Source organism: Columba livia, chromosome Z, assembly GCF_036013475.1.
Source record: "Columba livia isolate bColLiv1 breed racing homer chromosome Z, bColLiv1.pat.W.v2, whole genome shotgun sequence".
In the NCBI taxonomy this organism is placed as follows: domain Eukaryota; kingdom Metazoa; phylum Chordata; class Aves; order Columbiformes; family Columbidae; genus Columba; species Columba livia.
The window spans coordinates 40,633,229-40,650,592 of NC_088642.1; the positions used below are offsets into that span (position 1 = coordinate 40,633,229).

Here is a 17,364-nt window from a genome sequence, read left to right on the forward strand (position 1 = left end):
TGCCTATTTATTATTTCTTTTCTTTTTTTAACGTGTCTGTGTAGCACTTTATGCAACTCTGTTTTTGTATGGATTATTGTGTTTCTTTTTCCCTGAAGACAGAAATCCTCAGTTAACAAGAGTCAGTGTTAAATTACAGAAGCTTTACAAAAATATGGAAGAACCTAATTAATCTTTCATCTCAGTAATAAGTGACATAAAAAAACTTGAATACATTATTTGTGTGCTGCTCCCATGGCAAATGTACCAAGAAGAGTAGGTCTGCTATACAGAGAAGTATTATGAAGTATTATGAATTTGTACTGCCTACTCTTGTGTATGAATTTCCTGAGATCAGCTGATCGGAGGCAGCTTGGCGGATCCCGAGTAAGCAAAATATTTGAGGTACAGAGAAGCCTTTTTTTTTTTTTTCTCTCTTTCTCTCAATCGGGCACTTTCATTCTCAAGAGACCTGGAAGCTCCCGACAGCCCTTGTGAGAGCAGCTGACATGGAGTGGGCGATCACTCCCCTGCCCCTTGTCTTGAAAAAGCCTCAGGGAGGGTGGCAATGCACCGCTGCCCACCAGATGCTGGAAGGGGCAATCGGCTTGTGACGTGGGTGAGTAGCACCCACGCTGTGCTGCAGCAGTGGGTGTGGTAACTCGTGCACTAGGGTGTAGAGGTTGTCACCTTTTGCTAGTTAGACTCTCTCACCTGTTTCCACTGCCTCAAAATGTTGCCGACTGTGGTCTCGACCAGAAAGAGAGCTTGTCTGAAGAAGAGTGTAGTAACTCAGACAGACTGTCTGCCCTGAACCGTGGCTATTCAGGTTTCTGGCTGCAGGGAGTGCCAGAGCCTGCTACTGCTGGATGACGGAGGCCAGCATCTCGTCTGTGTGAGTTGTGAGCAGGTGCGAGATCTGCTCTACATGGTTGCAAAGCTTAAGGAGGAGATTGAGACACTGAGGACCATCAGGGAGTGTGAAAAGGAAATCGACTGGTGGAGTAACTCCCTGGTGTGCCACTCGGCAGGGCTCCAGGGGGATACTCCCCAAAAGATGATGAACCCCTTGCCCTGTTGGACAGAGGGAGAAGACCTGGAACAGCCCCTGCCCTGTTGCTGTCGGGCAGAGGTAAGGGGATAGAAAAGATGACGAGGGTTGGAAGCTAGTTCCAGTTCGGGGCTGTGGGCAATCCCCCTCCCTACCTGCTTTGCTTCCACAGGTGCCCCTCCGTAATAGGTTTGAGGCCCTGGATCTTGAAGAGGAGGTAGGTGAGGATGTGGTGCAAGCCCCACCTACGAGGTCACATAGAAAGAGGCAGTTGACCCCACGCCTCAAGACTGCCTCAGATAAGAAAGAAAGAAAGAAGGGTTATTGTAGCAGGCAATTCCCTTCTGAAAGGGACGGAGGGCCCAATCTGCAGAGTTGACCCTCATCATAGGGAAGTGTGCAGGCTACCTGGAACCTGGATCAGGGACATCACCAGGACACTCCCCAGCCTGGTGCACTCAATGGACTACTGCCCACTGCTGATCTTCCAGACAGATGGGGAGGAAGCTGCATCCCGCAGTGTCGAGGGTTTAGATTGAGGGGTGACAATAAAACCCTGGCAGATGTATTGTTAACCCCCTCTGCTCCCCCTGCTTACCCCTTTTGCCCTTCCCTCTCTCTCCCTTCTCACTAAGGACAGGCGATCACGAGGAAAAGAAGGACAGAGAGAGAAGAGCTGGAAAAACTAGAAATGTTTTACTAATGCTACTAATAAGAATAGAGAAAATAATACAAAATAAACAAAACCAATCTTGAAAGTCTCAGCAACTGCAGAGCCGGCACCCAGAGTCCTGGATTAGACTCTGCAGCCAACCGGAGCTGGATTCAGTCTGTCACTGGGCCTCAGTTTGCAGGGACGACTAGCAAGGTCCTCTCCTAATGTCAGCCATAAGCAAAAGGGACGAAAAGAAAGGAAAAAGGCACGAGATCCTCGTGATCTCCCATTTTTATATGAAGTATTCACGTGAATGGAATGTTATACACACTTGGTCAGTTTCTTGGTCATGTGTTTCTCATTGCCCCTCTCGCGAGATGTCCATCCATGCTTATCAATAACTTTGCATTCCATTGCTATGTTTACCAAAACATGTATCTGGTTCTTCGGGAAAATGCAGCTAATATGAAAGCTTTAGCTGACAGGCAAAATCACTAAAAGAGAAACTTGTTTTTTAACAAAACCAGGACACACAGTCTGATGGGAATGAAAAAAGATTTCAAGGCCTTGGGATGGATGGTAAAAGAGTCTGGGGCTCAAGTGATTTTCTCTTTCCTCCTTCCAGTTTTGGGTGATGATATGGGAGGGAATAGAAAAATTCAGTCCCTAAACAATTGACTGCAGGACTGGCGCTACAGGCAGGGCTTTGAGTTCTTTGATAACGGCTGGTTTTACAAGACACCAGTCCAAACAGTGATACGTGGGAAAGGTTTATCTCGCAGGTGCAAAAGGATGCTGGGACAGGAATTAGCAGGGCTCATTTGGAGACCTTTAAACTAGACTCAAAGGGGGATGGGGATGTATCTGGGCTTGCATCAGTAGGGCATCACTCTAGAGTTCATGAAGGCTGGGAGGCCTCCCATACCCCTGGGGTGAAATCATTGTGCTCAGCTCGCTCTCTGAAATACCTGCACACGAATGCATGGAGCATGGGGAAACAGCAGGAGGAGTTAGAAACCTGTGTTAGGGCAGGAGATTATGATCTGGTGGCAATTACAGAGACATGGTGGGACAGCACACATAACTGGAATGTGGTCATGGATGACTATGTCCTTTTCAGGAAAGACAGGCCAGCCAGGCGTGGTGGTGGAGTTGCTCTTTACGTGAGAGAGCAACTACAATGTATTGAGTATTGTCCAGGCACAGATGAGGAGCGAGTTGAGAGTCTGTGGGTGAAAGTTAAAGGGCAGGCTGGCAAGGGTGATACTGTTGTGGGCGCCTATTATAGGCCACCAGATCAGGGTGAGGAAGTTGATGAGGCCTTCTACAGACAGCTGAGAGCAGCCTTGCAATCACAGGCCCTGGTTGTGGTGGGGGATTTTAGCTTCCCTGATGTTTGTTGGAAGGAGTACTCCGCCGGCCAGCCACAGTCTATGAGGTTCCTCCAGTGCCTTGATGATAACTTTCTGATGCAAAGGGTGGAGGAGCCGACTAGAAGAGGTGCATTGCTGGACCTCATCCTCAGTAACAAGGAGGGTCTGGTTGAAGTGGTAAAGGTTGAGGGCTGCCTTGGTTGCAGCGACCATGAGATGGTGGAGTTCAGGATCTCATGTGGTAGGAGCAGGATAGCAAGCAGAATTGCAACCCTGGATTTCAGCAATTTTCAGGCAATTGCTAAGGGAAATCCCATGGGCAAGGCTGCTTGAAGGTAAAGGGGCCCAAGGCAGTTGGTTTGTGTTCAGGGACTGTTTCTACCAGGCACAAGATCAGAGCATCCTGACATGTAGGAAGTCAAGGAAGGGAGCCAGGAAACCTGCATGGTTAAACAGGGAACTGATTGGTAAGCTCAGGTGGAAGAGAAGAGTTTACAAATCATGGAAGGAGGGGCTGGCCACTTGGGGAGAATATAAGGCTGTTGTCAAAGGGTGTAGGGAGGCAACTAGGAAAGCTAAGGCCTCCTTAAAATTAAACTTGGCGACAGGGGTCAAGGACAACAGGAAGAGCTTTTTCATATATGTGGCAGATAAAACTAACACCAGAGGCAATGTCGGCCCACTGATGAATGAGGTGGGTGCCCTGGTTACAGAAGATATAGAGAAGGCAGAGTTACTGAATACCTTCTTTGTCTTTGTCTACTCTGCCGGAGGCTGTCCTGAGGAGCCCCATACCCCTGAGGCCCCAGAGGAAAGCAGGACAATGGAGGAGTTTGCCTTGGTTGATGAGGACTGGGTTAGGGAGCAGTTAGGCAATCTGGACATCCATAAATCCACGGGTCTGGATGGGATGCACCTGCAGGTGCTGAGGGAGCTGGCTGAGGTCATTGTGGACCGCTCTCCATCATCTTTGCTAAGTCTTGGGAAACGGGAGAGGTGCCTGAGGACTGGAGGAAAGCAAATGTCACTCCAGTCTTCAAAAAGGGCAAGAAAGAGGACCCAGGTGACTATAGACCAGTCAGCCTCACCTCCATCCCTGGGAAGCTGATGGAACAACTTATCCTTGGTGCCATCTCAAGGCATGTCAGGAATAAGAGGGTCGTTAGGGGCACTCAACATGGCTTCACCAAAGGGAAGTCATGCTTGACCAACCTCATTGACTTTTATGAGGACATAACAAGATGGATGGATGATGGCACAGTGGTGGATGTGGTCTACCTTAACTTGAGTAAGGCATTTGACACAGTCTACCACAGCAACCTCACAGCATCCTCACAGCTAAACTGAGGGTGTGTGGTCTGGATGATCGGGTAGCGAGGTGGACTGTGAACTGGCTGAAGGGAAGAAGCCAGAGAGTCGTGGTCAATGGGGCAGAGTCTAGTTGGAGGCCTGTATCTAGTGGAGTGCCTCAGGGGTCAGTACTGGGGTCTATATTATTCAATATATTCATCAATGATTTGGATGAGGGAGTAGAGTGTACGAAGCTGTGAGGAATGGCTGACACGCCAGAAGGCTGTGCTGCCATCCAGCATGACCTGGACAGGCTGGAGAGTTGGGTAGGGAAAAATTTAATGAAATATAACAAGGGAAAGTGTAGAGTCTTGCATCTGGGCAGGAACAACCCCAGGTTCCAGTATAAGTTGGGGAGTGACCTATTAGAGAGCAGTGTAGCGGAAAGGGACCTGGGCGTCCTGGTGGACAGCAGAATGACCATGAGCCAGCACTGTGCCCTTGTGGCCAGGAAGGCCAATGACATCCTGGAATGTATTAGAAGGGGGGTGGTTAGTAGGTCGAGAGATGTTCTCCTTCCCCTCTACTCTGCCCCAGTGAGACCACATGTGGAATATTGTGTCCAGTTCTGGGCCCCTCAGTTGAAGAAGGACAGGGAACTGCTGGAGAGAGTCCAGCGCGGGGCAACAAAGATGATGAAGGGAGTGGAGCATCCCCCTTACGAGGAAAGGCTGAGGGAGCTGGGTCTCTTTAGCTTGGAGAAGAGGAGACTGAAGGGTGACCTCATATATATATATATGAGGTTTACAGATATATAAAGGGTGAGTGTCACAAGGATGGAGCCAGGCTCTTCTTGGTGACAACCAATGAGAGGACAAGGGGTAGTGGGTACAAACTGGAACACAAAAGGTTCCACTTAAATTTGAGAAGAAACTTCTTCTCAGTGAGGGTGACAGAACACTGGAACAGGCTGCCCAGGGAGGTTGTGGAGTCTCCTACTCTGGAGACATTCAAGACCTGCCTGGACGCGTTCCGGTGTAACCTCATCTGGGTATTCCTGCTCCAGCAGGGGGATTGGACTAGATGATCTTTTGAGGTCCTTTCCAATCCCTAATATTCTGTGATTCTGTGATCTGCATAATGTGTGTGCTGGTAACTGGTTATAAAACACCCCCTCCTCTCAAGTCTACAGAATATCTTAGGAAATGCACAAAATGGAAGTCCCAGGGGCATATATGAAGTTGGTTTTCTGATCAGTGTTAGATTTTAAGCATTCATCTGCAATATATGAATTTTTAGCTTGAATTGGAGCTTTTGAATAGAGGTGAAATACAAGACAGGAAAATAAAATCCAAGCTGAGTATAGAGATCACTCCCTTCAAATTATTCAGGAACTTCTAACAATGGCTGAGCTAACTTGGGACTTGTTTTGCCCTCAGTGTTTTGCTCTGCTATTGTCTTTAAAGAAGCAAAGTGAGGAAATATTCAACTTGTTTGGAAATAAAATCATAAAGTAGGGTCGGTAGGTCTGAAGACAGTGAAGGTTTTGCCATTTATTTAAAGGGCATCAAGGTGCTTGGACAAATTGCAGGACAATCATTTAATATTTGATGCACTTACCACATATGCAGCTGCAGGAGGTTGGTGTCACAAAATTGAAAGGATTTGGTAACACATAAACCTTGTAAGAAACGACTTAGCTATGATGGAAATGCAAGCTGGAGACAGAAAATGAATGCTTTTCAGAAGTTTTTTTCTGCCTAGTCATCTTTCAAAAGTGTCTCACTTGTCATGTTAATTGACTAAATATAGATATCTGTTTCATATGAGAGCAATTTTTGTACCGCCATGACTAATTTAATTGCTGGTATAATTTGGAAAAAAATCTTTGCCCATTTCAGAAAGGCATTCAGCACACTGGGGCAGTGTGAGATGAGTGCAATATCCGCACAAGGCCTATAACAATAAGCCAGAGGTAGAACCTCCAGGAATAAAGTCGTGTTCATGACAGAAGCCCAAATTTTAGATTCTGGAGATCCCTGAGTGGTTGCTGTCTATCTCAGGAAATGCACAAAGTCTAGAGGCACATTAATTTCTTTTTGCAAGCTTCTCCAGATGCTTGAGGGATGTGCCCTTAAGTCTCATTAATTGTATTTGAACTGATTGTATTTGAACTAATTACGTTTCTGTGCTAATTAGAGCTGGAATATATATATTGTACCTTTCAGCTAATTGTCCTAACAAAGGCTTTAATTAAGGTATTGTCATAGTGTGTTGCAAGCAGCTAGAAACTATTTCTGCTCCTGTTCTGACTTGACCAAAAGACATATGAATTTAATTAATGGGATGTTAAACTCAAGTTAATAAGCTCTGACAAAAGAAAAGATATTGTATCTCAGGCTTAGCACCACACTAACATGATTGCATGGCTCAGCACAAACAGAGCAACTTATCTGTCTACAGTCGTGGTACCTTCAGTTTCTCTGAGTAGCAAATACTGAATGTTTCCATACATAAGGGAATATGCTGAATAGGAAAGGCTGAATATGTTCTGTGTGCTGCAAACTTTTATTTCTTTCATCTTTTCATATTCCATAACTGTGTAAAGAGCTTTAATGTTAGGAGGAAACACAATACATATAGTAGCATACAACAACATACAATAAAGCAGACACTAAAAAGAAGAAACAACTAAAAAGAAGAAACAAAACAAGATTTTCTAACAGCCCGTAAAGCATGTCCAGTGATTTATCTGAAATTCAAGGTGTTTTCATTCAGCTTCCAACATAATCCCTAATTTAAACAGTCTGAAGGCAGAATTTCATTGGCAAGCCCCTTGACTGTGTTTTGTAAATGAAACATCTTTCTTTTCCTCAGTTATTTTGGCTGTAAGACATTAGTAGTATACATGATTAATACCATAGACTTCATTTGGACACTAAAGTATCTAAACAGTTGTATCTCAGAAGGTAGAAAAGGAGGATATATGTGCAAATGACGACTTTATTTTTTTCAAAATCATTTGATCAAAACTTTAAACAAAATGTTTTGGACGTGGTATATAAAAATATCTTTTCATAGACACCTAGAACTTTAGTGCTTCTCCTAACTTTTGGTCTGTCCCTGTTCAAAATCAAACAAACTTTATGGTTCAGAGAATGACCAGAATCTCAGAAATGTAGCCTATTACCTCGTTCCAATTAGTACTTGGAAGTAACGAGAATATTTAGAAGGGTGGTGGTCACTGTTATATATAAAGTAAATCTACACACTACTTTTAAAACATGATACAATATTGTATTTATTATACTGCAATAGTACTGAGAGACCATTGAATCAGGAGGGAGCATCTTTTGTGTATGAAGAGGTTCAGTTCTGTGTTGGAGTACATATAGGGCAGGGCTGCAGTTTTGCAGTTACTTCAAGCTGTGATCATGACATTTCCCATTTCAGATGAATTGTTTTAACTTGGTCACTTCTCTGACTTGATTTGAGGAGGAAGGAGAAGGGATGACCTTCTTATGGTATTTGATGGAGTTAGTGCACATGATGGAGTTAGTTACACATCAGTGGAATCATACCCAGCCCAGCATGGAGAGTGGGAAGTCTGATGAGCACTAGTTCTGTATGTGACTAAGTCAAGATGTACACTTCTTCATCTATCACTTAACATTGCTTAATTTTATTTAACTTGTGACTACACGCTTATTTTTAAAAAACCTCCTATTGAAACAGGAATAAAAGTGGATGAAAGTGAGTTTTCTGTTTTTGTTCTATGTAGGGAAAACAGAAATGCACATTCTAAAGTATAAATAAAGGTTTATAATGAGAAGAGGCAATTACTCTAAGCAGGTAGTTAGGGGAGGCTGTGAACTCTTGAAGGATTTAAAAACTTGTCTGGACAAGGCCATGGGCAAGTTCATATTGTTTTTGAACTTGGATTCTAAATGACCTAAATGACCTCCAAAAGTCCTTTCAAGCCTATGGTAATAGTGTAAGTGATCTGTCCAAGATTATATATTAAGGCTGTGGTAAAATTTGGCAGTTTTTTCCCTCGTCTCCCAGAGAAAATGTATCTTACAATTCAGCAGGAGGTAGTCTGTATGCAGTCTATCAGTTTTTCTTTACTAAATGATCTGAACCTAATCATTAGAATTTCTTTTTTTTCCTCCCCTTTCATCCTTTTTGATAGTTCCTTTGATAGATTTTGGAGAACGCATATGTGCCCTGGATTTATCAGGCAGGAAGTTTATTTTGGTGAGCTGCAAGTATTGACAACTTGATGATGATGATTCTTTGTGGATGGTGATTCTCCTTTCCTTAACCTTGTTTGGAGAAACAGAAAAGCTACATTTCTTGTGTTTTAATGTTTGGTTATGAAGAAATTGGCTTAATAACTAAAGAAGTAAATGAATGATTCATAATTATAGTTGGATTCTTGTTGTTTTGCTGGTTAATGATCAGTTGGAAGGAGCTGATAGTCCTCAACCGCATCTTGGACCATTAACCACTGAGTAAGTGCCTGCTGTTAAGAATTTTACTATTGCAATCTAAATGTATTTTAATGTTTTCTGAAATTCTTGTAGTTTTTTTTTTTTTTCCCCTGAAGTTGTTTTGTGTATGTGATACTATTGCCTGGACTTAACCTTTTACTTGATACCACTTAAACTGTAAACAAAGAAAGCACCAAAATAAAAGTTAATTCCAGTTTAAAAATTGAAGGACCCATTACTCAAAAGTATTTTCTTATAATCCATTTATATTTTCTTTATAATCCACTTGAGGAATGAAGAAACATTGTATAAAACCTAGTCCATTTCTCTGTCCTTCACAGTGTGCTTGGGGATAGCATGAGGGCAAGGATGGTGGTTACAAGTAATCTCCATAACTTGCATAGTTTTGGGTTTGTTGCATATTGGGATTCTGCAGTGTCCATGATAGCTCTTTGGGATATGCACACTGCACATAAATGCACTCTATGTGTTATAGTATTTTTCTTTACATTCATCTTTTATTATTTTTGGGCAACAACTGTAGAAATAAGTTTGAGATTAATGATAATGAAATCTTTGTACTGTCTCAAATCAATTAATGCACCTAATATCAGAAAAGATGGGAGTAGAGAGAAAGTCTTAGGTTTATTAGTGAGTTTATTCTGGAAAATTCCCACATAAAGCAAGTATCTTTAATATGATTAATATTTCTGTCTACTGGCCTGGAAATTACAAAATCTCTAGAAATTACTATTTTGTTTTGTTGTTCTTTTTTTCTTTTTTTATTCAATTACAATTTAAAAATCTTAGACCCTTCTCTTTCTCTTTGCGTAAGAGGTAGTATTTCTACCCAATAATACTACAGTATGTCTACTCATAGCAGAATTCATAATGAAACGTCTTCCATATTTCAGATTTCCCATATCAGCTTTGAAAATTATATGGCAAAGTGTAGTCTTTGACATTCTTCTCCTTGGCTTAATCTTCATAAGGACAAACCAAATAATGTGTTTTGACAAACAAAACACAATAAGAGACTATTTTGTAGTGGAAGTCCTGTGCTGAGTTTGATGTCTAAAGATGTGAAGATATTTTTAAACACTTCTGTCCTGGCTGGGATGGAGGTATGGTAAAAGTAATTGTTTTCCTTTTACGTCTAACAAAGTCTGAACAACAGAGCTGCTTCAAATTAGAAAAGGCCTGTTCCGTCTAGGCTGTTTCTGCCTTAGAGCTGAAAACTTAGTTTGTGAAAAAAATACCTTTCTATTTGTGGTTGAAGCTGAACATGATATGCCTAGGCTACTAAGTCCTCAAGTTAGTAAAGCAAAATCTAGAAAGAAGGAAATGGGAACTTGTCTTTTCTGCTGCAATGTCATAAATTATTTGGCTACTAAGCAAATTATTGATGAAGGAAGCCACCTCCTTGCTGAAGGACAGCACTGGAAGAATAAAGTGAATCAATGCACCTTTCTGCTGCCATAGAGACAAAGGCAGAAATTTAGCCACCAGAGAGCCTTGTGGAGTTGCATTAAGTAGAAAACATTCAAAGGAAAAGAAGGCAAGAAAGTCTCAAAATGGACCTGGAATGCTGGAATGGGACATCTGGGAGCTGATGAGAATGCTGTTGTACCTGGACCTCATTTGACCATATTTCATCCCATTGCATCATAATGTATTATACCGTGCTATTTGAAGGACATAATAAAGAATCTATCAAGAAGCCATAGTGAGTACTGCAATGCAGGGCTTGCAACTTTTTTCAAAGACATTTATTTCACTGATGTGATCATGTAATATCATTGGTTTCATTATTTTTTCTGCATCTGAGAGAAAACAAAAATGTTCTGTAAGGTAAATGTTACATAAGCCCTGCTGGATCCAGCTGTGTTCCCTCTGCTCTCTTTCAGTATGGTCAAGAGAGAACATCTCAAAAGGAGCAATAGAAATGGAAAAAAGACGTACAGCAAACAGTAATGATTCCTTTGGACTACTGCAGGCTCTGGAAATTTTCTGACTCAGGGATTTTGTAAGTGGTTTCTCTATCTGCTAATCACAGCATTTCTGTGAAGCACAGCATTTCTCTATCTGTTAAGCACAGAATTGCCAGCCGGGCGAGGGAGGCAATTGTTCCGCTATGCTGTGCGCTGGTGTGGCCTCACCTGGAGCACTGTCTGCAGTTTTGGGTGCCACAGGATAAAAAGGATACAAAGCTACTGGAGAGTGTCCAGAAAAGGGCTACAAAGTTGGTGAAGGGTTTGGAGGGGAAGTTATATGAGGAGTGGTTAAAGTCACTTGGTTTGTTCAGCCTGGAGAATAAGAGACTGAGGAGACTCATCACGGTCTACAGCTTCCTCACAAGGGGAGGAGGAAGGGCAGATGCCAATCTCATCTCTTTAGTGACCAATGACAGAACCCCAGGGAATGGCAGGAAGATATGCCAGGAGAGGTTTACGTTGGACATTAGGAAAAGGTTCTTCACCCAGAGGGTGGTGGAGCACTGGAACATCTCCCCAGGGAGATGTCACAGCCCCAGGCCTGACAATGTTCAAGAAGAGACTGGACAACACCCTCAGACACATGGTGTGAACTGTGTGGTTGTCATATGCAGGGACAGGAGTTGGACTTGATGATCCTTGTGGCTCCCTTCCAACTCAGGACATTCTATGTTTCGAAGATTCTATCTGCACTCTGTGTTTATTAGCAGATGGGCTTTTCATGAATTTGTCCATTCTTCCCTTAAATTCTAGAAAGCCTTTGCATCTATGACATCCTGTGTTTAAATAGCTTACGGGAGTCTATCTTGCAGGAAAAAGGACAATTTTTTTTTGAGTGGGATTAAAGATGATTAAAACCGAAAACTTCTGAGTTTGTTTAAAATTAAAAAGTTACACTATGTCTATGTATAAATTCTCACATAACAAGAATGTAGCTTTTGAAATTTTCTTAGGATTCACAAATTCCACAAAAGAGTTGGTATTACCATATTTTCTATCAATCAAAAAAACATGACATGAAAAAAAGTGAGTTATATACCTGGTGAGCCTTGCTTTTAATTTGCTCCTGAATCTTATCTTTGACGGTGTTATCAAAGTGATTGTGGAGATGCTTGAGTATTCAGAGCGTATCATGATGCTCCTACACATTGCTCTGCTGCCATCTAGCTCCTGCATCTGCTTTCTGCTCGTTGTATCACTGTTGTTCGCTAATCTATTATACTCTGCAACTGGCCCTCCTGTCACCATGGCTGTACTTTCAGAGAAATGGCATTATGATCTCATAATATGTAATTATGAAAATAATGAAGTTGGAGCTGCTTCTGAAACTTTGACATTCCTAACATTTGCCTCTGATTTCAGACAGCACAGGAGTTTATAGACTGGGTTTTATCTTCTTTAATGTAATAGAGATGTTCTTGTTAGCTATATTGGTACCTAGTTTATTTTGAATCTCATAAAGCTGGTTCTTCTCAATTCTCAAGTTATCACTTTCCAGTTTCAGAGAATATTGCTTTTTTCTGATGTTATGACAGATCCAACTGAATTATTCAGCTCATCATCTCTTTTTGTCTTAATTAATTGTTTCACATTTGTCTCTAAGTACTGTTTTCTCCAATCTAGCTGTGACATTTTATCTCTCTTTGCAAGGACTTTTTTTTTTTTTCAGGTCTATTGTCACTTCTACTGTGTATCTCAAACAATTTTACTGTCATGGAGTTTTCTGGTGGGGCTGGACTTAATATTAGTTTTGTCATTGATTTACATAAAACATTTTCAACATTAGTCTACGTATATAGAGTAATATCTTGCTTCAGAAGGGACCCATAAGGATCATTGAGTCCAACTCCGTGCTCCTCACAGGACTATCTAAAACTAAACCATATGACAAAGATCATTATCCCAACAGTTCTCGAACTCTGACAGGCTTGGTGCTGTGACCACTTGCCTGGGAGCCTGTTCCAGAGTCTGACCACACTCTCAGTGAAGTACTTTTTCCTAATGTCCAGCCTGAGCTTAGCCTGACACAGCTTCGTGCCACTTCCTCATGTCCTGTCACTGATCAGCAGAAAGGAGATCAGCACGTCCCACTCCACTGCCCTCCCTGAGGAAGTTTTTGGCTGTGATGAGGTCACCCCTCAGCCTTCTTTTCTCTAAGCTAAACAAACCAAGTGTCCTCAGCCATTCATTTTGGGTCTTGCCCTCAAGACATTTCACTATCTTGGTCTCCCTCCTCTGGACACACTCTAAGAGTTTCCTGTCCTTGGTTTATTAAGGTGCCCAAAACTGCACGCAGCACTTTAGGTGGGGCCACACCAGTGCAGAGCAGAGTGGAACAATGACCTCCCTCAATCACTAGCTATGCTGTGCTTGATGCTGTCCAGGACACAGCTGGCCCTTTTGTCTGCCAGGGCACACTACTAACTACTATTAAACTTACCATGAACCCAAACCCCCAGATGTGTGTGTGTATCCACATTTGAATGTGTTTTCTTTTTTTGACCATCCTCTGTGGACTGAACAGTTATTCTCACTGAGTTGTCCATGGCAATGCAGTGATATTATACAAGTGCAAGAACTACAGCTCATTTGGGATAGGTAAATACAGACTTAGATTTCATTTTATCCACAATTCTAGAGTTTAAGCTTGTTGAAGATGAGTAATTGATTGTTTGGCTATAGGTAGCTATGGGGATTTCTTTTAAAAGTGACTAGGATTTCTGTGACTGTCTTTTGCATGTCATATACTTTAGCTTCTTGGTGTTATTGGTGTGTAACTGACAGAGTTAATAAACTGTTTGTTTTATTAACCTGAGGTTGCTTCTTGCCAGGCTGCAGAGTAATATTATAAACAGTACTTTAAAGGATATAAAATTAATTATTGCTTGTCAGATTGCTTGATCTCTATTCTAGTATTAGTGTTACTTGTTTAGCTTTATTTTTACCTATTTTTGGAGATAAAATAACTATATTGTGTTTTATATTTTACAAATTTTGTACAATTTTCTAGTTTCCTGTTCATGCTGAATACGCAAAACCTGTGGAGATAAGACTAAACCCACAATGCAAAACCCAGCAATGACAGTTAATTCTCCAAAACCACTTTAACTAAGTGATACAGTGCAGTTTATCCAACAGATCTGGTGCTTAATTTTGTTGCATAGCTTTAACTTTAATCAGTGAACACTAAAATGGTACTGCCAGAGATACTTCTGTAAAAGATGTCAGCTTTGTACTCTGTGTAAGCTTAGGATGTGATACCCTGGTTTCATGCTGCAAAATATTTTGTATTTTCTGCAATGTGACTATTTATAAAGTTCAAATACATGTGGATATGTGCTTGGAGCCTGGCTTTTTTACACTTTGTGCCTTTTGCTAATGGATACATCTTGTACAGGGCTGTGCACTTTGAAATTTAAACTTTAGCTTCCTCCCAACATGCACTTTTTGCTATCAATGACGTTTTAAGAAATAATTTTCAAGGTTTTGCAATAAAATAATTAGTGAAATACAAGAACAAGTACCTTTTTTTTTTTTGGTAGGGAAAGTTTCTTCTAGTTTCATTTGCATTCTGTTGAGTAAATTATGACTGCAGCACTGGTCTATATATTTATATAGAAAGGCTGTGGATGTTGTGTACTTAAACTTCAGTAAAGCCCGTGACACTGTATCCCACAGCATTCTCCTGGAGAAGCGGGCAGATTATGGCATACTCTTTGCTGGGTAAAAATCTGGCTGGATGGCTGGGCCCGAAGAGTTGTGGTGAACAGAGTCAAATCCAGTTAGTGGCTAGTGACGAGTGGCGTTCCCCAGGATTCAGTATTAGGACCAGTTCTGTTTGGTATCTTTATCAATGATCTGGATGAAGGGATGAAGTGCATGCTCAGTCATTTCTCAGATGACACCAAGTTGGGTGTGAGTATTGATCTGCTGGAGGGGAAGGAAGGATGTACAGAGGGATCTGGACTTGGCTGAATTGATGGTCCAAGGGCAGCTATGTGAGGCTTTACAAGGTTAAGGGCTGGTTCCCTGCACTTGGATCAAAACAACCTCCTAGAATTATACAGGCTTGGGGAAGAGTGGCTGGAAAGCTGCTTGTTGGAAAAGGACCTGGGAGTGTCACTCAACAGCTGGCTGAACATGAGCCAGCAGTGTGCCCAGGTGGCCAAAAAGGGCAACAGCATCCTGGCTTGTATCAAGAATAGTGTGGCCAGCAGGACCAGGGAAGTGATCATCACCCTGCACTCAGTGCTGGTGAGGCCCCGCCTTGAATACCGTGCTCAGTTGTAGGCTCTTCACTACAAGAAAGACATGCTGGAGTGAGTTCAGAGAAGGACAATGAAGCTGCTGAAGGATCTGGAGCACAAGTCTTGGGAGGAACAGCTGAGGGAACTGGGACTGTTTAGCCTGGAGAAAAGGAGGCTGTTTACTGCTACTAGAAAGGAGGTTGTAGCATGGAGGGTGTTGGTCTCTTCTCCCAAGTAGCAAGATTTAATAAGGCCGCCTTTCTTGCTTCTTCGTCTGCAAGGTTATTTCCCCTAATAATGGGATTCAGACCTTTCTGGTGCCCCTTTACATGAACCACTGCTATTGCTCTAGGTTTTCTTATTTCTTGCAAGATTTGTATAATCAGTCCTTGATGTATTAGATTTTTCCCTTGTGAATTTATCAGTCCTCGTTCTTCCCATATTTTGCCAAATGTATGTACTACTCCAAATGCATACTTTGAGTCTGTGTATATAGTCCCGCTACCCGTGCTAATTAATTGCAAGGCTCTTAGAACAGCATATAATTCGCAAGCTTGTGCAGACCATCCAGGGTTTAGTGGTCCTGATTCTAGGACTTCATTAGTTTTCCCATTTATTATTGCATATCCTGACTTTCGCTTTCCTTCCACCACCCGGGAGGAGCCATCTACAAATAATTTTTCTCCTTCTGATAACTCTTCCTCTTCTAGATCAGGTCTTATTTTGGTTTGTTCTTCAATTACTTGCAAACAATTATGTGTCAATTCTACACTAGGTTCTCCGTATAGGAATTGTGTGTGGTTCTGTAAAGAGATGCTTTCCAAAGTCAATTTTGGGGATTCAATTAGAATACTTTCATATTTTAATAACCTAGAATCCGTTATCCATTTTTCGGATTTGTGTTGCAGCACCCCTTGTATATTGTGCGGTGTTAATACATGCAGATCCCCTCCAAATGTTATTTTCTGCGTTTCTTCCACTAATAGTGCAGCTGATACTATTGCCTGTAAACATGTAGGCCAACCCCTACTAACGGGGTCCAACAATTTGGATAGGTAGGCTACTGGTTTTTTATGTCCAGCCCACTCCTGCGCTAATACTCCATATGCAGTTCCTGAGTCCACATTAGTAAATAAATAAAATGGCTTTTGTGTGTCTGGTAGACTTAACACAGGGGCACTCACCAGTTCTTTCTTAATATCGTTCAGTTGTTCCTCATCTTGTTCTGTCCATTGTACTAATTTTTCCTGTGTTAGTTTTTTGTACAAAAATTTCACTTTCTTTGTATAGTTTTCGATCCAATGTCTGCAGTATCCAGTCAGTCCTAATATTTGTCTTATCTGCCTCTTAGACTTTGGGGCTGGTAATGACAGGATCCCTTTTATTCTTTCCGGGTCTAAGTGTTTGGTCCCCCTGCTTAAATAGTGCCCCAGATATTTTACTTCTTGTTCAACAAACTGAAGTTTACTTTTTGATACCTTGAGTCCCTGTAAACTAAGGAAATTTAATAACCTTATACTCTCTTGTCTAACCCCCTCCTCATCCTGCCCTGCCAACAATAGATCGTCCACATACTGTATTAGTACCACTTCAGGGCTACATTCGTATTCCTGTAAAATTTGTTCTAAAGCTTGCCCAAATAAGTTGGGCGAATCCATAAACCCCTGGGGAAGTACAGTCCAGCGTAACTGTTGTTTTCTATGAGTATCTGGGTCCTCCCACTCAAAGGCAAAATATTTTCTACTTTCCTCATCCAATGGGCAAGCCCAGAAGGCATCCTTTAAGTCTATTACACTATACCACTTATCATCCAGGCTTAGATGACTCAGGAGGGTATGCAGGTTAGCTATTACAGGAAATCGGCTCACAGTCCTTTTGTTTATCTCCCTCAGGTCATGTACCAGCCTCCATTTTCCATCTTTTTTTCTTACAGGTAAAATGGGGGTGTTAAAAGGAGACATACAAGGTTCAAGCAAGCCTTTTTCTAACAATCTCTCTATTTCTGGCTTCAACCCCCTTCGACCTTCTTCAGATATTGGATATTGTCTTACCCGAATGGGTATTTCTGGGTTAGAGATTTTAACTTTAAAGGGCGTTATGTTCAGTTTCCCTACTGAATTCTCTGTATACCACACTTCAGGATTAATTTTATTCTCGTCTTCCACTTTGAGGGGACATAATCTTATCCGAATTTCTTTCCCTATTACTTCTAAATTTATACCCAATTTGATTATTAAATCCCGCCCCAAGAGATTATATTCAGCTTCTGGAACTAAAAGCAA

At 41.8% G+C, this 17,364-nt stretch overlaps 1 protein-coding gene across 2 annotated transcripts in view; it reads left to right on the forward strand.

Annotated features, from left to right (window-relative positions):
• Positions 1–17,364, forward strand: part of SLCO4C1 (solute carrier organic anion transporter family member 4C1) — a 65,579-nt gene that overhangs the window by 36,944 nt on the left and 11,271 nt on the right. Inside the window, exon 12 of one of the 2 annotated variants that reach the window (XM_065045480.1) lies at positions 10,749–10,867. In XM_065045480.1, coding sequence (XP_064901552.1) covers positions 10,749–10,855 — 107 coding nt within the window. In that variant the 3' untranslated portion in view covers positions 10,856–10,867. Of the gene's footprint in view, positions 1–10,748; positions 14,181–17,364 lie in introns of those variants that run through there. The other variant, XM_065045482.1, reaches the window with a different exon arrangement.